At 42.1% G+C, this 27,747-nt stretch overlaps 1 protein-coding gene across 1 annotated transcript in view; it reads right to left on the minus strand.

Moving 5' to 3' along the window:
• Positions 1-27,747, minus strand: part of STX18 (syntaxin 18) — a 1,377,880-nt gene that overhangs the window by 990,446 nt on the left and 359,687 nt on the right. Inside the window, exon 3 of the mRNA XM_044062606.1 lies at positions 18,795-18,907. Coding sequence (XP_043918541.1) covers positions 18,795-18,907 — 113 coding nt within the window. The remainder of the gene's footprint in view (positions 1-18,794; positions 18,908-27,747) is intronic.

Raw genomic sequence — 27,747 nt, forward strand, 5'->3', positions numbered from 1 at the left:
GAATCTTCCTCCACTCTAGGTCTCTTGTCTGGAGGGGGTTGGGAACCCCTGATAAGAGTAATTAAATCCTCAGCCATTTTTAGCATCTGCTTTTTAGGCATGGGGCCTGGAGATGGGCCCTGTGCAACAGGCCTCTTGGGATGCATGGCTGATTTGGACTTCGTAAAGGCTTTAATGGAAAAGGAAGATGAAGGTCTAAAGACACCATGGGTGGAAGTGGACCTGTCCACATTAGGAGGCTCAACGCTCACAGTCACTTCGGTGGTTGTAGTCTGGGTATGGGCCGAGGTACCTGCGGTCTCGGTTAGAGAAGACACCGCCAAAGAAGTGTCGTCGGTAGTCAGGGGCTGGATAGGCATCTCGCTGAGAACCGGACCACGTGTAGCCGGTTTTGGCGTGGTGTCGGTGGAGACCACGGACCTCGCGTGTCGGTCCTTGTCCTTGCGTTTTTTGGACAAAACGGTAGTCGGAGTCTCCGACGACATTTTATAATCAAAGGCTTTACCAAAAAAGTGTTGGGCGAACTCCGCCCGACGCTTAATAGTGCGTTTATTGAAAGTAGCGCAAAAGCGACAGCCCGAGACGTCGTGGTCTGGGCCTAAACAAGGTATGCAGAGGGAATGGAAATCCTTATGCGTTATTTGCTTCCCACAAGAAATACAATTGTTAACTTTTTCTGACATCGGACTGAGACAAGAAAAGATTCCCCAACGGGGTACTCAGCTTTAAAGAAGACTTCGGTTTCCAATTTTTCGTAAATTCAGGAGCTGGCCGACCGGCACTTGCGAACTGCTTCTGCTTTGGGCACCGCGCGGCAAAAAAGACTGAAGAAAATGGTGTCGGCTGTGTCTTATATACCCCTGTCTCACTGACGTCAGGAAAGAAAGCGACAACAACCGACGCCGGACCTAGACTTTGGAATTCGGCCGACAGAGGACCCGCCTGACAGCAGAAAACCCATCTGTGATTACTGCAGCTGTATGCACGATGAACATCCCATCTGTTATGACTGCAGCTGTATGCACGGTGAACATCGGGAGAAAATGGCACTCGGACTGGCGTCAGAGAAGTTCTGAGAATGGAACGTGCTGATGTCACTTTTATGACCTATGTCGGCTGCTAGCCTATGTGCAACATCACACATACCTTGCAGTAGTTTAAATCTTTTGTATACTGGTCAGATGTTCAGGTCACCTAGGCGGTGAATCCCTTGTTATGAATACTGCAACAAGGGAACAGAAGGATATCAGAATATTATATTCATAAAGTAGTAGAAAGTCTTCTAAGAACTAAGACAACATGAGAACGGAGAAAGAATATTTTGCCGATAGGGATGACTGCGAGTAGGAGTACAGAGAATAGGTAAGAGGGGGTTGGAATTTACTGGAGAAAAATGGAAAAGGAACCAAGGTATGGGAGCAAATAACTAGAAAGGGAAAGGTAACAGAATGGGATGTGTCTAAAAAGACATTTAAACTTCACTCTAGAGCCTGCCTTCCCTACCAAGGATTGATATCAAGAGTATAAGCAAAGAGAAAGTGATACAATGAATCCTAAGTGAAAGACCTGCTCTAGTAGAGATTTTAGCTGAATCTAGAACAGAAGCTGCTGTTAAAAATGGATAATTAATAGGGCATATAAAACACTGAACAGTAACTACAAAAATCAATCACTGGTGGTTAGAAAAGATCGGAAAGAGAGATTGGATACGCAATGCACAAGCAAACAACAATGGCAGGCCATATGTAGGGTATGCAACAAAATCCAGAAGGTTTATGATTTTTGCATGGAAGTATTTGCATAGGTATTTTTATACCTCAAGCAGACTACAAAGAATTTTCTCTCAGGTAACTGACAAACGCTAGAGGTGTGATGGGGAAGAAAGAGGTAACCGGGAACATATTTATTTTATTTTATTTTACATTTAACAGGGGAAGTCCAACTGGATACATGTCCTTTTTCAGTGAAGGCCCGGGGAGAAAAGCGCCAGCTATACCAGTAAAGTACAGAATAAGAAGCACAAATATATACACATATGGCACAGAAATGTCAAATACAAGTCAAGAAATGGTAAGAAGGAATAATATGAGAGGAGTTTACGGGGCATTGGGAGTTGTGAATAGTTTTAGGAGTGTAATGAGTTGGCAGATTTTAAAATTTCTCTACAGCATACTCCATCAGATATGATGGCTGAGCAAATGGCTGTAACTAAGGAAATGATTCTTTTGAGCTGGAACACAAGATATGAATTACCTAGACAAAGTAAGAGCCTTGTTAAATTTACTTCTAGTGGCTGCCAAAAAAGCAATTACTAGAAAATGGAAATCAAAGTCTAAACCAAATGCATCTGGAGCAGTGAGTACTGTAACACAGATAAAAGAACCGGAGTGGGATCTTTAGAAAAGGGAAGGAGCACATTACATAGAAATAAATGGAAATTTTGGAACAATATATGCAGAATAATGTTCAGGAAGAGGAGTAAGATTTAAGGGAAGGCAGGAAATGAGCAATTTATGTAATGTTGGACTGATAGTTATAAAAAAGAACATATATATATATATATATATATATATATATGTTATATGATGTATAACATATGTAACATGAAACATGTTCATATGGTTTGCTTTATCTTACATTAATGCATGTTTGCCTACGTCTTAAGTGACAATTTAATAAAGGTGTTAAAAGGCATGGATATAGTGTAGTAAAGGTGGACAAATTAAGCAGGTAGTGGTTGGAAGAAACTGGGGAAATTAGCCAATGAACTAAGGTACTGGTGAAAGATACAATAGGAAGGAAAAAGTAACAGAATATGAGGAAGCCAAGCAAGTATTTGAGTTGTAAGTAAGGGGCCATCTCCCATATCAGGGATAGTTGGCAAAAGCATAGACAGAGTGGGAGAAAAGAATAAGTGAAAAAACAATTCTGATGAAGTTTCTAATGGAGCCAAGAACAGATGCAGTCATCAAATTGGGATACTATGCACGCCAAGCATTCAGTAGAGTCTCTTTGCTCCTTTGTCTGTTTAAAAACTTTCATTTTGTGGCTTTCTGTAGTGTTTACTGTCTAAAGAGTGTAGGCTAATAGCTTTAGTATTGGTCCCCATCCTCCCTCCCTGTTCGTGTTCTGTTGTTATACTTGGTGGCTTTGCAGTTGCCCGCCCCACTGTAAATTTGATCTGGGACACTCCTCCCAGTCTAGTGTCATTAGCTCATTTTACCTAATACAGAGAGAACATCTGAGAAGGCCTTCTGTTTCTCCTTTATTCCTTTAAAAAAAAATGCCTGAATCTCCTTGTGTTCTGACTGTGCTTCTCAAACATTTTGGAAATATAGAGTATATTTTAGATCATTTATTATAACTGTAATTGCCTTACTATTGCTACAACTCAAGTGCTCTAGGTTGCACTGCATCTGAATTGTTTGTGTGTTTTAGCTGCTTTTCTGTATATATAGACTTCTCTGTATATGTAGACTAGCTACTTATTCTGCTGTATTACTGCCTCTTAAATCGTTCTTCAGCTGTGCACTTGGCTTGCTTCATTTAAAAAGTTTTAAATTGCTAATTTTGTAGAGTTTTAATTGCATTTACGGTTTAGGACTACACACTCAAGTGTGTTAGCCTTTTCTGTGTTTATTTACTGTATTACTGCATCGTTTAGCCTGTTTTAACATAAAAAATAAATAAATAAATACTATCTTGTTTGCTCGTTTCCCACCTTTCCTAGCCAGTCCATACCCCAGGCTTTGCTTGTCTCAGGACTTTATTTTCTGTGTTCAGAGCTATCCAGACCTTGCTGTGGCAGAGGGAAGTCCTACTGCTTACCAGTGGGAGTGGTGAGCATTGTACTACCTATCTAACGCTACAGGAGTGGTTTCCAGCTCTGAAATTGTAATTTTATTAGCCTTTTTGGGCTGATTTCTATCCCTTTCAACTTTCTGGCTAAAAAACAAGTGTGTTTGCACATTTTTCGCATCGTGCAGCATTGCGAGGCTACAGTTGAACTATTCCAGGTGCCAGAAAGTGTGCTCTTTAAATTTTCCCTTAGAACTAGCTGGTTTCTCAGTAGTAGCACTGAAATCTGAACCCCTGTGACTAGCACTTGCTCTAGAACCTGCTGGAAGGCACTAGGAAGCCTGAAGCTGATACAAGCACTCAACTCTCCTTGTCAATAAGAAGAAATTAATCATAGGCACTAAACAGCCTATAATTGCAAAGGACCTTGCAAAGGTAAGGGGAAACAGCTCTTATACTTTACAAAAAAAGCACCTAAACAGGCATGTCCAAGTGTCAGCTTCCGGTGATTTCTCCTGTCCACCTGGTGAATCTGAGCATATTGGGGCAATGCGGCAACTGCCTCATGTACACAGACAATCCTCTCCTCCTATCACCCAACACTACAACCTGTGAGAGATGCACTTACATAGCCAACTGGAAGCAAAGCTCTCTCTGGCCAAGATTGTGCTAGACAGTCAAGAGGAGAAGGATAACACCCGCACTACACCTCAAGCAACTCACAGCCCTTCAAAACCCACACATCAACATCCACACATAGCAACACTAAACCCACATATGCGGAGGCCCTTAACATTAACCTGCCCAAGCAACAAGGACATCCGAAGCTGAAGTGCAAACGAAAAAGAAGTTATGTACCTACCATAATGTTCCATGTTAATTGTCTCCTCTCACCTTCTTTCTTGCTGGTTGGGTTCAGAGCCGATCTTCGGCTCTGACTCGGCCATCTTCCAAAGCTCGAGAGCTACATACTGGCTCGAGGCCTCCCCATATCCCATGACGCCTGGCGCTAGAAACCCTGATGTCGTTTGGTAAGACTAACAGCAGACAAAATAATGAAGGAATCCTATCCTATCATACACAAGCCCAACTATAGAGACTACTAGGTAGAGTGGGATAGCCAGAGAAGACTCAGCCAGTGTAAATCCATAGAGAAACTCTTTTCGGTCTAGTAGGATAGGGGGATGGAGGGTGGGACACAAGAAAGAAGGCGAGAGGAGACAACTAACATGGAACGTTATGGTAGGTACATAACTTCTTTATGTTAAGTTGTCCATCTCGCCTTCATTCTTGCTGGTTGGGACAGCGTCCCTAGCACCTAATACCCTGGGTGGCTCAGTAGAACAGACTATTCAGAACAGTGGAACCAAAATCAGCTCTGCTCCTGGAAACCATGTCCAACTTATAATGCGAGATGAAAGTATGAGGATTTGCCCATGTGGCCGTTGCACAAACAGATTCCATGGGCAACCTAGCTTGAAACGCAACAGAAGTGGCTAATGCTCTGGTGGAGTAGCCTTTAGGTTTAACAGGCAATTCTTTATTTCTCAGCTGATAGATAAAGGTTATGATAGAAGTCAGCCACCTAGATAAAGTTACTTTTGATACTGGTAGGCCTGGTTTGCCCTCTGCATAAGAGAGGAAAAGCTGATCCGATTTTCTGAAGTTCTTGTTACCAGGAAAAGTGTTTTCCAAGATAAAAACTTCAAAGAACAGGAAGCTGCAGGTTCAAAGGGGGGCAAAATTAGAGAGGCTAGAATCAAATTCAAATCCTACGGGGGTGGAGGATCTCTAACCGGGGGCCTGAGCAGAGTGGTTCCTCTGAGAAAGGCCTTACAAAGCTTATGAGACATTATACTACTTTCTGAAAGACCAATATGAAAATCCTGAAATTGCGGCTAACTGCACTCTAATTGTAGCGGAAGCTGACCCAGTATGAAAGAGCTCCACAAGAAATTCCAGGATGTGGTGAAAAGGGGCTGAAAAGGGGTCTATATTCTTAGCCTCTGCCAAGGAAGAAAAACATTTCCACTTACTAGCGTAAGTTTTCCTAGTGGTAGACTTGTGCGATGATAAAATGATTTCACGCACCGATTGGGAGATATCAGGAAGCCTGGCTAGGATTGGAAGTGGAGCAACCAAGCCGTGAGCTTGAGAGATTGTAGGGAATGATGCAGCCCGCCCAACTGATGGATCAGGAGGTCTGGAGCTGGGTCCAGAGACCAAGGCTGCTCGATAAGATAATGATTAAGGAACGGAAACCATATTTGTCGAGGCCAGTACAGAGCAATGAGGATCATTCTGCAACCCAATACGGTAGCTTTCTGTATCAGCTTGGGAATTAGAGGAAAGGGAGGGAAAGAATATAGCAGTCCCTGAGGCCAATCGTGGACTACAGCTTCTCTGGGGGAATGCTCTGGATGTGGTAGGAGAGAGAAGAAGTTGCTGCATTTGCTGTTGAAGGGGGAGAAATTCTAGTCTAAAAATAACTATTTTTTGACAGAAAAGACACAATATAAAAGTTTTATACGACAAGAGCCAGTAGAGCAACCTCGCAGCAGAAGCGGCAAACGAGATCTGGGTTTCTAGCGCTAGGCATCATGGGATATGGGGAGGCCTCGAGCCAGTATGTAGCTCTCGAGCTTTAGAAGATGGCCGAGTTGGAGCCGAAGATCGGCAGCGAACCCAACCAGCAAGAATGAAGGCGAGATAGACAACTTAACATCACCAGTCACAACCAAAGTGACACATAGCTCACAACACCAGTGTGCCACCCAATAGCCCCTAAGGCAAGACAATGTACCCAACACTTTTAGTCATAGGTGTCTCTATAGTCAGGCATACTGATGTCCCACTCACCAGGCTGAACAAGGAGAAAATTACAGTCAGCTGCCTGTAAGGTGCCAGGATCTGCCACATAACGCATGCACTCAAGTCACTCTACAAGTACAAATACGACTCTGTCATTGTCCATGCTGGAGTGAATGAGACGTACCTCCCTGGACTACACGAAAAGAGACATGGAAGAGCTCTTGGATCATGTGGCCCAGGCATAAATGACCCTAGCCCTGAGTAGCATCCTGCCTTTGCCCAGAATGATATCACAGTATAAGGACAAAATGATTGACTTCAACAATTGGCTAAGCTTCTGGTGTCATTCAAAGGGGATCCAGTATCTGTCTGCCTGGGAAGACATGATCGACAAACCATGATGCTTTGCCAGAGATGGTCTGCACCTGTCACCCCTGGGATTCAGGTTACTGGCTAAAGCTCTTGCCACCCCTATAGTGCCTTTTTTAGGCAAGGTTCAAAGGATAAAACCACCACCGTAACAGATACAAGCATGCAAAATCTGAAGGTAATGCTACTCAATGCTAGAAGTCTAAACCTCAAAATGCACTCTCTCGAGGCACTCCTAAAATGGAGAACATCGATATCTGTGCAGTAACTGAGACCTGGTTCAAGGCTCCAGAGAGCACCCCTGCAATACCAGGCTACAACTCTTACCACACTTTTCAGCCACAAAACCAAGACCGAAACACTAAAGGTGGAGGAGTGTCCATATTCACCAAGGATATTCACACCTCCAGGCTAGTTGCCCAACACAATGCATCTGAAATTCTCCAGGTGCAATTAACACTAGGTAAGACTGCAATCCAAACTGCAGCTTGCTAAAGATCCCCCACCATGTCCCAAGATTCTCACTACACCTTTCTAAACATACTGGAAAATATTAAGATACAACCAAACACCCTAATACTGGGTGATTTCAACTACCCTGCCATTAACTGGGAAAACTACTCGGGTACCAACTCCTTTTCCCAACGGTTCTTGGAATTCATAAATTCCAACGCCCTGGATCAACTAATCCATTGTCCCACCAGGGGCTCCAATATCCTAAACCTGGTCATTACCAGGTCTGACCATAAGCAAATCACCCTTGACATCCACATCCCACCCCCCAGTAAGGAAACCTCCTTAAAAAACTTCTCCAAAGCCAACTTCATGCTACTGAAGTCAGAAGTGACAAACTTCACGACACCCATGCAGACAGGATCTGAATGTTTGACTGCAGAATCCTACACTAAAGCACTGTACGAGCACATCCACTCGTGCATGAATCGTGCCATCCCAAATAGAACCAAGATGCTCTTCTCTAAAAAAAAAAAGGAAGCCAATCTGGTGGTCCCCTGCTATATACAAACTATACAACCGAAGGAGGAAACTGTTGCAGAAAAAAGGAAACTCCCAGGATGCAAAAAACTCCCTCACCAGCCTCAGTAAGAAGCTGAGATCCCTCATAATATCCTCAAAAGCTAGTTACGAAAATAAAATTGCCAAAGATTCCAAAGACAACCACAAGGCATTCTATAGTTATGTCAAGAATCTAAATGGCAATGCTCAGATCTGCTCTGAGCTACAACAGAATAGCATTAAATATACTGATCCCAAGGATATTGCCAATATCCTGGCAGATCGATCTAGTGCCAACTTCATCCAATCTCACCCCCTAAAGGGCCCATCTCAATACCAAAAGATTGCCAAATTCCAGTAATCATGGCCACACAGGTAGAAACCGCACTCTCCAAAGCTAAGAATACAGCATCCATGGGACCAGATGACATCCCAGGCTGTGTACTACATGAACTACAAAATGAACTGGCACCTCACCTAAGTGTCATGTTTAATCATAGCCTCACCTCAGGCTTCGTGCCCACTGAGTGGCGCACAGCTACAATTATCCCACTCAACAAGGGGGGGATCCGCCTTGGATCCCAGGAACTACTGTCCCATCAGTCTGACAAGCCTGATCTGCAATGGCATGGAACGCATTATCATGGAACTTATAAGCAAAGACATTGGCAACCTTCAAACACTGAACCCCACCCAGTTTGGGTTTGTGAAGGGCCGATCTTGTCTCCTGAATCTGACTGACTTTTTCGAATCAGTCTCCAGAGCTGTGGACGAGGGTAAGGCGGTCCACACAGCCTATCTGGACCTCGCCAAGGCCTTTAGCACCATCCCCCACTCTGGAATCATAGATAAACTTACTAAGCTGGGCATAAATCCCTACGTCACTCGATGGGTTGCCAACTGGCTTACTGACAGAACCCAGACTGTAAAAGTAGCCGACTCCAAATCCAACTCCAGACAAGTAGAGTACCTCAGGGTTCAGTCCTGGGACCACTCTTGTTTGGCATCTACTTCTCTGAAGTACAGGCCAACACTAAGGGACTCTGGCTAACAAAGTTTGCAGATGACTGCAAACTGGGAGCCATTACTGAATCCCCAAATGATGTGGATATTCTACAAAAGGGCCTTACAGAAACAGATGCCTGGTGCCAGAGCCATGGGCTCAAGCTTAATGCCAAGAAATGTATAGTTATCCCCTTTGGAAAAAAGCATGTACCCATGAATTACCGCATAAGGTGGCAGTACACTAAACATCGAAAGTGTGATGAGAGACTTAGGGACACAGGTGGACAGTGGTCTCACTTTCAATAACCACATCACCACAACAGTTAGGAAATCACCACAACAGTCAGGAAATCCTTCTATGTGGCACACCTCATCACTAAAGGCTTTTCATCCAGAAAAAAGGAGGTCACTGTCCCACTGTACTCATCCTTCATTAGACCCATTATAGAGTATAATGCCCCATTTGGTATGTACCGCACAAGACATCTGCAACAGCTGGAAAGGCCACAGAAATACCTCACTAAAAGAATCACAGGCCTAAAGCAGATGCCATATGCTGACCGTCTAAAAAAAACTCCAGCTATACTCTGTGGCATATCGTCGACTCAGAGGCGATCTCTACTTAACATACAAGGCCATGTCAAACCCTGAGCTGCTGGACATGCTCCACTTAAAGAAATCCCAATCCCTCAGAGCCACACGCTCCAGAGATCTAAACCTTGTCATCACAATGAACAAAACATGCTGGAGGGATAGGTTCCTGACTCAGAGACTCCCCATACTCTGGAATAGACTGCCCATACATGTCAAGCAGAGTGCCTCTTTGGCCCTCTTCAAAAGGAACCTTGATGATTGGATGGGAGACAGGAAATTCACCCCGGGAATCATGTCAGTTGCCCTGCTAGACAGGGGTCCAGAGAAGTAAATATTGTTGGAAGAAATATCCAGGGAATTTTTATGGCTAGGCTTGTATAGGCCCTAGGGCCGACAGCCTAGTACCAACCTATGAACCTATTTAAGAAAAAATTCTGAAGTAAGAATAGGAAGAGATTTGGAGGGCACCAAATATGTGACAAATTTAAGACAATTTAGGAACTCTGCATGGAAATGTGTACACAGGTATCTTTATACAGTGAGCAGAATTCAAAAGGTCTCATCCTCAAATAGGGAGTAGATGTTTAAGATGTAATATGGAAAGGTGTGGTAACTGGGAACATGTACTTCAGGAATGTCTGGAATTCGTTGAGTTTAAAGACTCCTTACAAAATACTTTAATACAATTTGTGGGAACAAAGTGCTGTAAATAAGACAGTATTTTTGATTAAGGGTCTAGAGTTAGAAGTGCCAAGACATATTAAGGCCTTATTAACTTTAATGCTGTTGGCAAGCAAAAAAGCAGTAATGAGTAAAAAGAAATCAAAGACTAAACCAGCTTGCAATGTAATGAGGATGTAAAACAGGCTGATGTACTGCAGTTTCTCCTTGTACAGGTCACTATAGATAAAATCCCATAAAATACCCTAGAAAGCAATATGTCACCCTCTATTGCCCCATGAAAATTATAGTGTACAATTAAACTTATTAGAGACGCTCACCATCCAACCTTACGCCTTACTTACGGGGAACTTTAATTATCCTCCTACAGACTGGGAATCCTACACGGCCCCAAATCTGCAAGCACAAAGCTTCCTGGACGTCATAAATACAAACACCCTTATTCAGTTAGTGCATATGCCCACTAGAGGCTCCAGCATACTGGACCTCACACTCAAATATGGAAGAATGCTGCACTACCCCCAATGTCATGTCCTCCCTGGTAGGGGCGGACCATAAAGCTGTCTCCTTCGAAATCAACATCAACTTGACAACCCCAGTAAACCCAGTAACAATTAGAAACTATTCAAAGGCAAACCTTTTATTAAGCAATAGTTTGTTAAAATTCAGTGCCCTCCAAATACAGAAAACACAGCAGCCTATGCAGAATTATTCATAGAAAATCTGTACTACCGTGTCAGTGGCTGCATAGAGCCTGCAATACCTACCAGAAGCAAGCCCAAAACTAACTCCAAAAACAAACCAAACTGGTGGCATCCCAGATTAAACAGCTTAAACAACAAAAGGAAAAAAATCATGGCTAAAATCAGAAGTGTAACTCCCGCAGAGATAAGAACACTCTCATCAAAATAAACAGGCAGCTAAGAGGGCTAATTAAGTAAAAAAAATCCAATTCCGATGTCAAGACAGCCTCCTAGGCAAAAGACAACCATAATAGGCAAAAGACAACCATAAGGCCTTCTTCAGCTAAGTTACAAACCTCAAAGGCAGCACATAGCAGTGTGCTGAACTGGTAGTTAATGGTGCCACATTAACTGAGCTGGGAAGCTGACAAATTCAGTTCCACCTTCACCACCCACTCACACCTCCAGCCACCACCAAGAATCAACTTCAAACATAATCCTTCCAGCTATAAATAGAGAGCATGTCCTGGCTGCGCTCAGTAAGGCCAAGAACACAGCCTCAATGGGCCCCAATAATATCCCAGTATGCCTCCTGAATAGTCTAAAACATAACCTATCAGGGACTCTATAGTTACTACTTAACTATAGTCTTAAACAGGCTTTGTGCCACAAGAATGGAGAGCTACAACAGACATCTCTCTTCATAGGGGCAGACCATGAACAGATTCTGGAAGCTACAGACCCATTAGTCTGACTACATTTATATGCAAAGCCACGGGAAGAATTATCATGGAAAAGATCAACAAAGACAAAGGAGACCTTTAGACACTGGATCCATCCCAGTTTGGCCATGTCAAAGGAAGTTCATGCCTACTAAACCTGGTGGACTTCGAGAAGGTCACCAAGGCAATGGATGAGGGTAAAACAGTGCATACTGCCTACCTTGATCTGGCTAAGGCATCTGATATAATATCCTGCTCTGGCATTATTAAACTTATGGAATTAGGCATAAACCCTATAAAACGCAGTGGACAGCCAGCTGGCTCACAGATAGGACCTAGGTAGCTAGGAATGGTGAGACCACCTCCTCAGAGGCCAGTCACCACTGGAGTCTCTCAAGTCTCTGTGCTGGGCCCACTCCTCTTTGGCATCTACTTCTCGGAAGTCAAGGATAATGTCAAATGTCACAGCAAAAAGAACACTAACTGAAAACACCCGAAAAACTGATAAAACAGTTTTTAGGGTGTTTTCAGTTAATGCTTGTGTTTTCGCTGTGTTTCTTTTTTCCTCTTTATTAGTTGGTTGGAGCCTAATGTCAAATGTCTCTGGCTGACCAAGTCTGCAGAATCCTTCAAGGCACAAACATCTTATAACAGGGTCTAACACAGACAGATAATTGGTGTTAAAGCCATGGCTTAAAACTCAATGCAGATAAATGTATTATAGTACCTTTTGGGAAGTCAGTCACGCCAGGAATCTATGTCATCAATAAAACACCCCTAAGAGTTGACCCACTAGTCAGGGATTTGGGAACACATGTAGACAGTAACTTGCATTTCACAAACAAGTTTCCAAGGTAGTAAGGAAATCCTTCTATGTTTCTCAGCTTATAAGTGCATGGCACCTAGGTCCAGGGAAGTCATTGTGCCACTAAACTTGGTCCGCATCAGACCCATCAAATATAATGCCACCTTCGGTATGTACCTGACCAGACACATGAGCAACTGGAATGTCAGCAACCGATCCTTATAAAAGGAATACAGGGTATAAACGCAATGTCCTATGCAGACTGCTTCAAAGTCCTATCTCTATACTCGGTTTCCTACAGACTACAGAGAAGTGATCTATGCCTGGCAAACAAGGCATTCCTAGACCCCACTCTAATGAACCTTCTGCAGATCTGCAAAACAAACAGCATCAGAACTACTAGATCATTTCACTTGCAACATAAATAGGGCATGTTGGAGAGACCAAGATGCATCTCAGAGAATTCCCTTTATCTGGAACAGACTCACCATCCATACAAGTCCCTCCTTAACCCTATTTAAGCGTAACTTGGACCACTGGAGGGGGAATTGAAAATTCACCCCTGGTGTGGCGTGTATGTCGCTGATGGACAGAAGCAGTCAGTAAATCATGTAAGCAACAATCACCCCCTATATAAGAAGTAAAACATATAATTTGTGGGGCATATTTGGGTTGTACAGCTAGGTGTAAAAAGTCCCAGTGGTCGTTAGCGTAGTACACATCTATGAACTCAGAAGTGGTATCCATAAAGGGTGTAGTAGTAAACTGCATAAAAAGAAATATCACATTTGGGATCAATATATACAAAAAAGGAAGTTATGTTCTTACCACAACATTCCATGTTTGTTGTCCTTTATCTCGCCTTCCTTCTTTCTGGTTGGGTTCAGAGCCAATCTCGGTTCCAACTCGGCCACTTTTAAAGCTCGAACAGTCCTTACTGACTTGAGGCCAACCCCTTAACCCAGCATGCATAGCGGTAGCTACCCAGATCCCGTTTGTGAGAACTAACCACTAGATAGGAAATTATGAATTACCCGATGAAAGAGGTAACTAAACAATAAGACTCCTTGTACCAATAACAACAGGAAAACATGGTGACAAGGAGAATACCAAAGGTTGAAAGGCAAAGGAAACTCAGCCAGATCAGCCGAAAGGTAAATTCCTCTCAATCATCCAGGATGTGGGGAATGAGGGAGGGATGCAAGAAGGAAGGCGAGATAAAGGACAACAAACATGGAACATTATGGTAAAAACATAACTTCTTTAAGTTATGTTGTCCATCTCGCCTTTCTTCTTTCTAGTTGGGACAGAGTCCCTAGCACCTAAATCCTATGTGGCTCACTGGAAAAGAGACTTCAGAACCGTGGAACCAAAGGATGCCCTGTTCCAAGAGGCCATGTCCACTTTGTAATGTGTAATGAAGGTATGGGGAGTAGCCCATGTTGCTGCCGCGAAAATAGTACCTCAAAGAAGCTTACCTTGAAAGGCTATGGAGGTAGCCAAGGACCTAGTGGAATGTCCCCTTACTTTTCCTGGGACTGACACATTCCGAGACTCATAAACATAAGTAATAGTATTGGACAGCCATTTTGAAAGAGTCACTTTGGAAACTGATGAGCCTTGTTTGCTCTGAGAAAAAGATACAAACAGCTGATCTGATATTCTAATATCCTTGGGTCCTTTGAAGATAAAACTGTAATTGCCTGTGGACATCCAATTGATGTAATTTGTACTCTGCCTTGTTGCCACAACTTAGAAAGAAAACAGGAAATTCAATTGACTGATTTGAGCAGACTTTTGGTAAAAAGGAAGGATTAGTCCTAAGAGACACTCTATCCTTGTGAAAGGTCATATAAAGTGGAGAATATAAAGATGGAAAGTGCCTGTAACTCAGAGACCCGTCTAGCTGATGTAACCGCAATCAAGAAGAGGGTCTTCCATGATAAGAACTTCAGAGGACAAGAAGCAGCTGGTTCAAGGGGAGGAAGGATCAGAGCAGCTAGTACTACGTTTAAATCCCAAGGATGGAGAGGTTCTCGGATAGGAGACCTTAATAGTGTAGCACCTTTCAAAAAGGTCTTGCTTAACTTATGGGACATGACATTTGAATCCTAGAAGGCCCACATAAAAATTAGAAATGGCAGCCAGATGAACACGAATCGTAGCAGCCACTGCTCCTTTTTCGAAGGTTTCAGCCAGGAAGTCCAAAATTTTTGCAATTGGAGCTGTAAAGGGATCAATGTCGTTTTGCTCGGCCCAGATGGAGAGCCTATTCCATTTACTAGCGTAAAGCTTCCTAGTAGTTGGTTTATGGGAAGAGACTAAAATATGTTGAACCACAGGAGAGATATCAGGGAGCCTGGCTAGGATCGGAAATGGAGAAACCAAGCTGTCAGCTTAAGAGTTTGAATGGAAGGATGAAGAGCGCCTGACTGATGTGTCAGAAGGTCCGGAACCAGGTCCAGAATCCAAGGCTCCTCTTTCAGGTAATGCGAAAGGAACGGAAACCATATTTGATGAGGCCAGTACGGAGCAATGAGGATCAGCTTGCAACTCAGCAATTTTGCATTCTGAAGAACTTTTGGAATTAAAGGCAAGGGAGGAAAGGCATAATGGATCCTGGGGGCCAATCGTGGACCTGTGCATCTCTGGGTGACTGTCCTGGAGAGGGAACTAGGGCAAAATAGTTGCTTTTGTTGTTCAGATGAGAGGCAAAGAGCTCGCAGTATGGCTGGCCCCATCTGCGGAAGATCATATCCACCACATCTTGTTTCAGATACCACTCATAGAGCATGAGAATTGCCCTGCTGAGCTTGTCCGCTATCACGTTGGACTTCCCGGAATGTGTGTTGCAACAGAAAACGCTGAGAGGAGATCGCCCATTGCCATACTCAAAGGGCCTCCCGACATAAGGGATAAGATTTGGTTCCACCCTGTTTGTTGATGCATCACACTACTGACATGTTGTCCGTCTGAAATGCTATATGGCCCAAAGGGAGAGAGTTGTGAAGTGCTTGCAACGCTAGTAACACCGCTCTCATCTCCAAGACATTGTTGTGCAAATGGTACTCATGAGGTTGTCAAGTTCCTTGGACTGTCTGTCCCAGATAATGCCCCCCCCCATCTGAGTAGCGCCCATGGTCATTGTGGCTACCGGAAGAGGGGCTACAAAAGGGTCTACCCAGAGTGACTAGGGGAGAGTGGAGCCACCGCTGTAGATCTTTCTTGCAATTATCTCTAATTAAGATCATGTGTGACATTGGCAAGTCCTGATACGACCACTGAGTGAAGAGGAGCCAATGCAGAATCCTCATGTGATAATGGGCTAATGGAACTAGAGTAATGGCAGTTGCCATTAACCCCAAGACTTTCAGGACAAATCGAGCCTGAACTTTTGATTTTGACAAAAGAAGAGACACCTGACCTCGAATGGCAAGCACCCTTTCTTATGGAAGCTTTGCCATCATGTATTTTGTATTTAGTTGAGCGCCAATGAAAGTAATACACTAAGAGGGCAACAAGGCAGATTTTTCTAATTTAATGCGATTCCTAGGCATCCACAAGTGTGAATTGTGTAGTTCATGGTACTTAAGAGATGATGCTTGGTGATGGCAGTGAGGAGCCAGTAGGAGATCACTCTGAAGCCTTGTAAAATGCATCAAGTAGTTCAGCAACCGAAGAGTAAAGGCCGCTGAAGAGAAAACATACTTCCCATATATATCCATGGCTCTAGACTCCTTGTTTGGCAGATGCAAAGAAGAGGAAGTCTCTGCAAGTTCCTTCTTGGTGGCTGCTGCCACCACCATAGCATCAACTGGCACGCCTTTGGAAATGAAGGTCTTGTCATTTGGTGCTGTCATGAATTTGTTTGGCCTTCTCAGAATGGCCTCCATGGACTCTGGAGCACTCCACGCCTTTAGACTCATGACAGAAAAAAGTGGGTCGAAAGGCGGAGACACCCAGGAGGTGGAAGGTTAGGAACCAAATGCAACCAGGTACACGGACTCATCCTCAGAAGGGGCAAGGGACTTCCAGTTTCCCCTCTGCCTAAGGATCTCCAGAATGTCTGAGAATGAGACATCTTCAGAGGGGGACCGTGGGGACCCTTCAGAGTCATCCGAGTCCGTGTCAAAAATGACTGAGTCCACATGTTTCCTCTTACATTTTTTCTTCCTGGGAACCTACTCTGAGGCATGCTCAGGAGAGGTCTCGGAAGAAGAGGGGTCACCCTGTGGGGCATCCTGGGGCACAGGTTCCCTATGCTTGGGATGGAGAGAAGGATTCGAGGCAAACACAGTTATCAACTGGGACAGAGCCAATGGAGCCGAGGGATGGGCCGTCTTGGTGGACAGCACACTCATCACCTTGAAGGCACCGCGATCTGGAATGGAGTGAGGCTCTGACGAGCCTGGAGACCCTCTCCACACCGAAGGCAATGGCTCTGAGGCAGATGTGGGACCCAAACTCACTTGTGCAAAACTCCGAGAGGGAGAGAAGGGTCGGACAAGGGTCCGGATGCCACTTCCCCCCTCGGAGCCGACAAGGGAGTCTCGGTGCCCATACCTCTTGACGGAGTGGACTGAGGAGGAGGTTGGAGTGAATGTTGGAACCGAAGGTTCCACCGCTACTACCTCCATGCACTCCGGCTCCGAACTGGACACAGTCAGAGGACGACAATGGAGCAACTTCCTTCTGGGCTGGCCCTGACAATAACTGAGCAAATACCAGTGTCTTGAGCAGCCTCTTCACCACTTTCTCCACATCATCATCTGCTAAACTCCTGGATGATCAAGAGGAGTGGGCCGAGGACTGGTGACTACCTGCTGCTGATTGTAAAGTGGTGACTAAGGCACAGATTTCACCAGGTCCAAGGAAGGAGATCTTGACCTCTTTTGAGTCCTGGATGGCTCCGAAGCCACAAATGGAGCCACCGGAGCAGAGGAATCCTCGGAGTCAACAATCCGCTCTGAAGGATCCGAATATTTAGATTTTGCCTTCGTCAGCACCGAAGGCGAAGCTGACGAACATGTTTGTCTATCATCAGATCTGGAAGGCTGAGTAACCGATGCAACCTCAACCTGAGGTTTTAACAACCCTCTCAAGATCAGTTTGTTGCTCCTCTCCTGCACTGAAGGCATGGCACACAGAGCACGAGTCCTGAAGGTGGACTGCAGCTAAACAGTAAACTCAACTCATGTGCCCGTCTGTAAGGGACATTTTTTGGCAACATGAGTCGCATTTTTTTAAAGCCTGACTGCTTTGTAGATTCTTTAGACATAATTACACACAAAGAGTGAAGCGTAATAAAGTAGAGAGACTTTTTTTTTTTTTTTGACAGAGGGGGAAAAGATAAGGAGGGGGTAGCCTCTAAATTGAACAGCTACTGCCCCCAAAGGGAGAAAGCCTCTAACTTAAATGGCTTCTCCCTAAGAAGCAAGGAGGGAAAAAGGGAACGATAACAACCCTGAAGAAAAACGGGGCGGCGACAACACACAGAAAAAAACAGGCCTGAGAGGAAACAGCCTATGAACACAAACAGCAAGGGTGATAAGACAGTTAAAACTCTAACAAATAATGCAAGTTAGCCCTGAGCAAACAGCAATTTTGACAGAAAAACAGACTACTTAGCCTGAGCCAGCAGAAGACAATCTCGATGCTACAAGCGGAAAACGAGATCTGGGTAGCTACCGCTATGCATGCTGGGATAACCCAACCAGAAAAAAAGGAAGGTGAGATGGACAACATAACATTAATGGTTGTGAAGATAAGTGATGTGGGTAGGTTGGTGGATACTGAGAATATGAAGGCATGCCATAAAGAAAGAATAATACTGAAATTTGAAATTTTGAGGAAAATTATAATGCATGAAGATGAAAATGGAAATGCTTGTGAAACTTTTATTACTGTAAGTGAACTGATTGCAAGTTAAAGTATGCTGAATAAACAAACTCCAATTTTCGTCATAAAGACAGGCATCTAGTACTGCAAATCTTCAGTGGAAAACAAGGACTCCAACCCAAGAGAGTGATGCAAGGTATTCTAAAGCTAATCAGGACTTAGAAAATGAAACCATTAGTAGTAATACAGAGAGCTGCATAATCAGGGAATGGGAAAACAAAAATAAAAAAAAATTTACATAGATTTACTAATTTTCTATTAGACTAACGAAGTTGTAGAAACATTTTAAGCGTCATTCAGTAAAGTGCATTCTAGTGTAGGTATTCATGGAGCACACCTGGAAACCATTTGATGGTATATGCTAGTCGCACTTAATGCAGTCCTATAATAATACAGTTTATTTTTTAACATTACCTTCTGTTCTCAGCTGTTGAATGGCATCAGAACATGTCCTCATAAACGTTTGTGCATCCTGATCAATCTGATCACGGTCAGTGTCTGTCATACGAGAAAACTCAGATACATGGCTAAAAAAAAAATGAATTTTATTCACTACTACTATAATGGAAGACAAATGGTAGAAAAATGCGATAAGTTATAAACCTCTAATTAATACTTGTGCGTTACTTGTGTCTTCATTAATAACTGACTTCCTAAAAAAAGTAAAAGCCGCAGTTCATCTTACTGCTTATACTTTATGATTTGAAATTCAGAGCAAACATTAAGTGTAAATCTTGCACAAACTAGTCTCAATAGCCACAGCCCAAAACAAAGTAGTCCAAACAACCTTAGTTCATTTGCTGCTGTTAATTTTCATGTTTTATACATAAGAAAATAGGAAGATTAATATTTATGAAGTCCATAACTGCCTCTTTCTTTATACAAGGTGAGAAAAACCTGGCAAATATATAGAAAAATTTAAGTCTTCTGCTTTTCCACCTACTGCACACTGGACTCCCTACCAAAGTACCCGTGTACAAAAGAGAGGATGCAATCAGTTCAAAGGCTCATGCTTCTGTAAGAGCCGAAAAGCTTGGGCAATTCTTTTTTGGGAAATTTTTACATAACTACTACCTGCTCAGTTCTCATGTTTCCAATGATGTTGACAATTAATAAAAAGTTGACTGTGTCTCACAATATCAAAGTATATAAAGCATGACTGTGAATTAGCATGAACTTTGTCCTGAATTATCCTCTCACCTTGAGAGAGACAGAGTGTGTGTGTGTGTGTGTGTGTGTGTGTGTGTGTGTGTGTGTGTGTGTGTGTGTGTGTGTGTGTGTGTGTCTTGCAATGGGATGATGACCCTTTTAGGATAAGTTCCTCTGCCTGTGCCCAGTGACTGCTAGTATGGTTTCTGGCTCCCCAGTGACTCTGAAATGGATTAAGCAGGTAAGTGAAGAATGAATGAAGACCTTTCTTCATGTTCACTCTAGTGTCCTGCATCATCAATTTGGTGACTACATGTCAACCTAAACTTGTTCCCAAATAAGGTGATCTGAATGCAGTCTTTCCAGATACTTTCTTTCATATTAAGTCATGACCCAAAGCAAATACTGTGCTAACGCATTCTGGTTTCACTACGCAACAGTCAGTTGGAAAGCCTAAAAAATATGGTACAAGACATTTTTCTGCCAAAACTGCCCTATATATAATGGAGAATTTGAGGTGCAAGTACGAACCACTCTCTCCCCTTAGTCTGCATAGGTTTTGGCACTTCTAACATGAATGACATATGCAACTCCATTACATTAAGCATAAATTATCCCGAAGTGATATGTTGTCTGTTAAAAGTGTTACCAGAAGCAGTTGCTTATGAATATTTATTAATTTAATTAGGTAACAAATATCCATAAAATAAGACTGTAGGTTGTCTGAGCTGGTGACTACAATGCATGCATTCAGAAAAGCAATGTAATGCTCTCCACCATTCATCCAATGATTGCCAGTCTTCAAAAATTATCACCATGGCCACCCGGTGACAGAAACGCACATGATCTTTATGGAACACTTGGAAGAATGCAGCATGGAAAATGGGCTTCAAAACTGTCTGTAATAGGGCTAATATAATACACATTACCTGGCATGTAATAATTTTTTGGTTTATTTATGGTGCTGTGTTATATGTGTGTGCAGAGTATGAAAAAATCAGCTGTTGAGGTAAACTAGATACTGGGTGTTGTTTTCTATTTTACATTTTTTTTTCTGTTTTATTTTGCTGTCTGCTAAGCCAGTTTTTTACCTATGTCTAAATATTATCGTTTATCAATGTTTGATGACATTCAGAGTCTGTGTTTCTTGTTTTAGTTATTATACGAATATATTTCTCTCATTACAGGATTCTTTGCATAGTTTGTGAACTTCTGTTTCAGGCAAAGTTAGTAGTTTATTGGTATTTCTTCATTTGGTTTCCTTGCAAGTTGCAGTTACAGAAAAGGTATATGACAGCTTCTGTATTTTTGTAGGAGCAGCTGCATATTATCTGGCAAATCTGACAACCATATTTAGTATATAGTTAATTTGATAAATTATTAGGTTTAGTCTACTTCCATCAATATATACTTTTTGCTATATTTATACAAAATGGGCAAGGGTTAAAGCACCTCTAGCACTGTAGTCAGAAACAGCTTTCTTAATTATTATTCCTTACCTACCATCTGTGTGGCGATTAAGTAGTTAATGAATATTCACTACATATATTCAGGTCATAACAAGAGAGGTGTGCATAAATTACATTGTGGGTGGGGTTTCCTACTGCACATCCAGGGGAGGGGAAATCATGTTCCACACTATCACAGAGTTTGGATCCATACAGTCTGTAATCAGTAAAATGCCAGTTTGGTGACTGCAGATGCCCAAAATTCAAATTAAGTCCAACACTAAGACAAACAAAATTATTTTGGACCTGTATTATGTATAGTCTGTGTCTATACTTTGTTTAATAAATGCAACTTAAAGCTCAGAAAAGTAAAATAGTAATACTCTGATTACATTTTCTGATTCACTGGTTTCATTGCTCTGTTTCATACTAAGAACTTGCATTTCATACAAAGAAGTAAACTTTTAAACAGAAAACTACACCTTCCTCAAAATAAGCCACTTAAAGAACGCACAAAAGTGATGGCTGTTATGAGATTTTTTTTAGGCTAAAAATTCAAATCTTCAGAAGAAGCTGGTTCCAAAGCAGAGAAGCTTGAAAGTCCCCAGCACAAAATACAAATTCCACAGTAGAAATATATCTTTGATAGATCTTGTAAGAAAGGAACTTTACACTGACTTCAAACTCTTTCAACGAAGATGAAGACATGATGCCTGGCCCAGAAAAAAAATAGACATAACAGCTAAGAGTGGTTTTAATGATAAATAGATGAGATACTGTCAAAGATTTGAGATGAGTAGTCTAAAACTGAAAGTAAGGAGCAGTAAAAGAGTGTCCAACCCTTCAGAAGAAGCCCAGTTGGAAAGATGTGCCCATTTACTCCCGTAGGCTTTCCTGGTACTGAGTTTGAGTGTGGATGTGAGAATCTGAACTATCCTAGATTGAAACGCAGGGTTTCAAGTTATTACTGAAAACTGATAAACCATGTGGTTGGTGGTATGAAATGGTGATCAGGACTCAAATTTTGAAATCAACTACTAAATGTGCCAAAAACTTCAAAAAAGGAGAATTTAAAGTTAAATCTACAAGTATCCAAAAGCAACAAATCCATATAGGCAAAAAGTCCAACACTATTGTCTCGGACGATACATTTGTTCCAAAAGAGTTTAAGGAATACCAGAAACCTCATGAGTATCAGGTTAAAAGCATCAGCAGGCTCCAGCTAAAATTTACAGATAGCAATTCCTCAGTTCTGATGTCCAGGTTATAAAAGATAATATTTCTTAAATGAAAGTTTAGTCGGGGACTGAGGAGCTCCTTTTCTTTTGATCATCCTGTGACAGTTGTCAGAAAGTTCTTTTATTTAGTCCAGGTAATTTCCAAAGGGATCTCATCAAGGTCTAACTAGGTAATCACTCCTTATACTGGCATTGATCAGGACCATTATTAAGTACAGTGCCCCTTTGGGCTGTATTTCAGTAACCGTATCAAACAGACCCCCAAAAGTTCCTAACTAAAAAGATCACAGGTCGTAAGTCCCCAAGCTACCAAGACAGGCTGACAGCACGTACCTTTTTATTCGATGTCGTACAGACTTTTGAGTGGAGATCTCGGTCTCACTTTGCCATTAGAGACCCAGTTGTTAGACTTCTTGCATGTCCACAAGTCCAGTATCTCTACCAATACTAGAACCAGGGCCCTAAATCTTCACAAGCAGATAAAATGATGGAGGGACAGTTTTACAATGCAGTACCTCCAAAACCTCCAGAGCAAACTTCCCTTGCATGTTAAGCAGTGCGACTCTCATTATCTTCCTTTAAATATAACCTGGATGAGCGGATGGGTAGCCACAAATTTTCTTTGAGATTAATTAGTTTAGCCTTCCTGAAAAAAGGTGTGGCCTGAAGAATGGTACTAGAAAACGCTATGAGTGGTCATAAAACTCTATGATTTTGGAATATCTAGGTGTCTGTACTAGTTACCCATGTGAACTAATTAATTACCTGCTACATAGCCCATATTGGTTATTTTCAATGGCAAATGAAACCATGTTTGTTTTACTTAGAACTTCTTGGATGCAACAGTTTTTAATGTCTTATTACGCAACTCTGTATTAAGCATTTCTGTTTCAAACAAAAATTAACAGCTTCAAGATATGGTCACTAATGATTAATTTACTGTGTGCCTACCATTGTATGTTGTTTGTCTGCAAACCTTTGACATGCTTACCAAAGCAAAGGTGGATTCTATACCTAACATTGCCGTGCCAGTAGTTTTACAGGTATTTCTGGTGATGCTCTGATGTGGCTCATATTGAGTACAGAAATGCTTAATATTGTGTTTTGCAATGGGGGGGGGGGATACCCTAGAATGTGTAGAAAAGTATCACAAAACGTAAGATCTTGTCAGTGTTTTAGAATGCTGAGCTAAAGACCTTGCCAACAAAATTATAATTCCTACCGCTAGAGCAAGATTCAGAAACCTTGATGGCATGCCAAAAAATTGGGGCATGGAGAGACTTAGTTCATATGACTTTAGGAGCAATATTCAGAAACATGTCTCATACCATGCTGTGAAGGTCAATGCATTGTGGTGTTCAAGGACTGTGGTACATCAGATTGCAGACATTTAAGATGAATGATCATTGTCATACCACTGATCTGTAGTAAAGTATGCAGAAAGATACTGGTATATGTTTGAAGAGAAAGATGGTGTCAGGAAGGGCACCCAAGCAGAGTTTTACAGTGTAGTGCACTTTGGATGATGATGCATGCTAGGTGGTCTGACGCCATCTTATGGCATACAGCACCCCATTCTCATAACTGAATTCTAGACATCTCTCGTGTATACAGCTTATATTATGAAAGCATATGATTTTCACTGGGTCTGTATAGCAGTCCAATGCAACTTGACTGTAATGGACGGATAAAATATGGGGCGATTGGTTGTCCTGTGTATTTTCTAGCAAGCTGCATAGGGTGAAAGTGGAGCATACATTAGCAGATGACATGTAGTGGCAACGCACTGATTCACAGGTTCATAGGTACCTTAGCCTATTGATCAGTGAAGATCTTAAGAAATCTAGCTTTACATTTCCATGGTAGGTTTTGGCTGTTATATTTTCAATAAGAATAGCTCAAGATGGGATGAGCAAGGAAATGTTACATTTACATGTTTCCTCTATCCATGATGGACAGGGGTGCTAAAATGGTGACGACTTTGCAGTTTCCTCTCCATTGTTCAAATTATGATTGAATAGAGTAAGACCAGTTACTTTGCATTATGTGGAGTGGAAGATTGTTCCACAGAAGCAGTATTATCTTTGATATATACATTTCATTCCAACATGTTCTATTTATTTTGTAAAAGAGAGATCCCTTGAGCCAGGTGTTTATGATACAGATGGACTTGCAAATGTGTAATAGAGTTGACAGAATAGAACTTGTTGAAATTCTAAATGCAAAGCACAGGTTGCTTCTCAGTAGCCTGTATGATACTGGGAAGGCGAACAAGACTTTGAAGTGTTCAGTATAGTTTTTATGAATTAGGTTCTTGATTTTTTTTTTTTTAGTGAGAAAATGATGTTGTTGTTAAAGTTCTGACAAGTGTTTAGAGAGGTACATACCGAAAGTGGTATTATTCTTGATCGGTTAAATGAGTACCTAGTACAGTGGGAATGATTACATCTCTGGATCTGGTATAAGCTGTGCAGTGACAAAGGGCTTCCATACAACAGCAGACGCATGGTGATCAAAGGACAGTTCATTGTTCACAGATTCTCAGATCCCTGATTACATGATCAGTTTTCAAGGGTTTATTGTCAGTGTGTTGGTTACAAGGAGAGTCACGCTGAAGGATACGATTATATATTTATTGGCATTTAGTTTATTTATTTATTTTACATTTGTTAACCAGGATAGTCCGACTAGATATATGTCCATTTTCAGTGGAGGCCCGGGGAGAAAAGCTCCAACAATAATTAACAAGAAAAAGACAATGTACAAAAAGACAATGTACAAAAAACAAAACAAATTTTTTTTTTTTTTTTTTTTTTTTTTTTTTTTTTTTAGCAAGGAGTCAAGAGTTATCATGAGTAGTGACAAAATAATAATAAGATAACATCAAGTGAGTTTGGAAAAAGTAGCAGTTGCTAAGGGTAATCCTTATGGATAGTCCATGGATTAGCCAGGTTTGGTACAGTAGCAGGTCCATTTTGACCCCAGGTATTGTTTGAGCTTGGCTTTGAAATGATTTATAGAAGAAAGTGAGGTAATCTCAGGGGGTATATGGTTCCAAGATCTACCTAGAGAGTTAAGAAAGGAGAGTGTCACCGGCTAGGTTATTAGTTTTGTAAGTCTGGATGAGGACTCAGAGGAACGCAGTGGTCGTGAGTTGTGATACAGGGTGACTAGGTTTTTGAGTGCAGGGGTGTTTTCAGGGTTGCATATGATTTTGTGGGCCAAAATCAGTTGGTTGTAGTGCAGTAGACTAGGTAGTTCGAGCCAACCGAGCTGGGTTAGGTTAGTTTTAGTCCATGGTTCTGACACTAGCTGTCTGTTTGGGACAGGCCCTCTTGGAGGATCATGGTATCCTCTGGGAGTTTATGATGCCATCAAGGTTGCAGTCCTCTACAAATCTGGTCTGCCACAGACTGGTAACATTGGCTTTGACTTCTGGGAAGTAAATGCCAAAGAAGAGTGGCCGAAAGACTGAACCCTGGGGTATACAACTAGTGTCCGGTCTTTTGGAGGATTTAGGGCCACCCACTATGACTTTCTGAGCTCTGATTGTGAGCCAATTTGCTATCCATTCTGTGAAAAATTGTATGCATCAAAACTGACAACCAGAGGTTTTTGAATGATCCAGTCCACATATTTCAACAGCTACTAGTCAGCTTGCCACCTTTAAGCCTTCCCATAGTACTTTAAACATCTATTTAGATGTCATTTCCATGAACAACTTTGTATCATTAAGTAACATCTGGTTTCATTGAGGGTTGTAACACTTCTCTGAGGTTGTGTTTAACTGTTAGCCTAGAGGGTTTTCCTTTGCCTTATAACAGTGGTGTAGTCACATCTTTATATATTTATTTGTGCTCAGTATCTGAGCTGTTTGGCTGGCTGTGATCTATCTGCAGTCATCTGGAAATACAAGCTGATTTAAGTACACTTTTTTTGCACTTGCATTGTTTCAGTGATAATACTGTATTTTATTTGTTTTGTTGAATATTAATTGAATATTGTGCCCCCCCCCCCTCCAGTTACTTTCCCATCCTCCCTGATCTTGTTGTGGTGTTGAACTTGGTGGCTTTGGAATTGCCTGCCCCTGCTGTAATTTTGTGTTTGGACACTCCTCTTGGACCTATCTCATTTGCTCACTCAACTGAGTACAGTGAGATCATTTGGGAAGGACACCCCCTTGCTTCTCCAACCTGTCCCATCTCATCATCTCTATCTACTGTGTACAGAGAGAGCATTTGGAAAGGGCAACTCCTGAAGTCTCTTAATCTTGCCCTGTTTCCTCACTCTACACCTAAAAAAAAGTGTATACTTTATTCAGCTGCTCTTACTGTAACCCTCTTCTACCTTCTTTATTACCTTAGTCTGCTGTTCTGTATGCTCTCAAGTGTTCAAGTGCTCTTATTCTGCATTTATTGCTGCTTGTTAGTAGCCTGATTAAATTTGTTTGCTATTCTAAGCATCTTAGTTTTGGTTTTAGTACTTGTGCTTCAGGCCAGTTAATTTACATTTAGGATTTTTGTGGACAAACCCTCATCAAACCTTGCTCTCCATAAGTCTGCCAAGTATTCAGAACACTGGACAATTCCCATCAGCTTCCCCTGCCAGCCTGGTCAACACGGGCATACTAAGACAGTGTTGCAACTGCCTCATGTTTACGGACAATCCTCTTTGCCTAGCACATAATTTTTCTACTTGCAAGAAATGCATCTACATCAGTAAGCTTGAATCCATGCTTTAACATTGCAGTCAGTACTCCTGACAAAGAGGAGATTGCCAGCACAAACACCACACCAGCCACATCACAGAGTCATGCACCCACCTATGCAGGGGTCCTCAACGAAAACCTACCAAAACAGAGACCCCCCAAAACACACTTACAAACATTCCACAAACACCACCAATCACATCACACACAGTAGTCAACACACCAGTGTCTCATAAACACAGCTTATTAGGCATAACAATACACCAACGCAGCCCATAAGACATAATAATAAACCATACTAGTCGCTGGTGACTCAATAGTGAGATACACTGATTTCCCTCTCATCAGGCTCAACAAGGAGAATGTCACGGTCAGTTGTCTGTAAGTTGCATCACCCACGCACTTAAGTCTCTCCACAACAGGTACAAGTATGACTCCGTCATTGTCCATGTTGGTGTGAATGACTTGAGACGTACCTCCTTGGACTATATGAAGACAGACATGATTGAGCTTTCAGAATATGTCTTCCAGACAAGTATGACCCTAGCCCTAAGCAGCATCCTACCTTCACCAAGAATGATAACACAATATCAACAAAAAATAATTAACTTCAGCAATTGGCTTAGTTTCTGGTGTCTTTCCAAGGGGATCTAGTATCTGTACGTCTTGGATGACATGGTTGACAGGCTTCGATGCTTTGCCAGTGATAGTCTCCACATGTCACCCCTGGAGTTCGGATCTTGGCCAAGGCTCTTGCCTCCCCCATTGTGCCTTTTTTAGGCTATGTCCCAAAGACAAATCTTCCAACATAAAAGATCTGTTAA

Source organism: Protopterus annectens, chromosome 2.part1, assembly GCF_019279795.1.
Source record: "Protopterus annectens isolate FY-2018-M chromosome 2.part1, PAN1.0, whole genome shotgun sequence".
Lineage (NCBI taxonomy): Eukaryota > Metazoa > Chordata > Ceratodontiformes > Protopteridae > Protopterus > Protopterus annectens.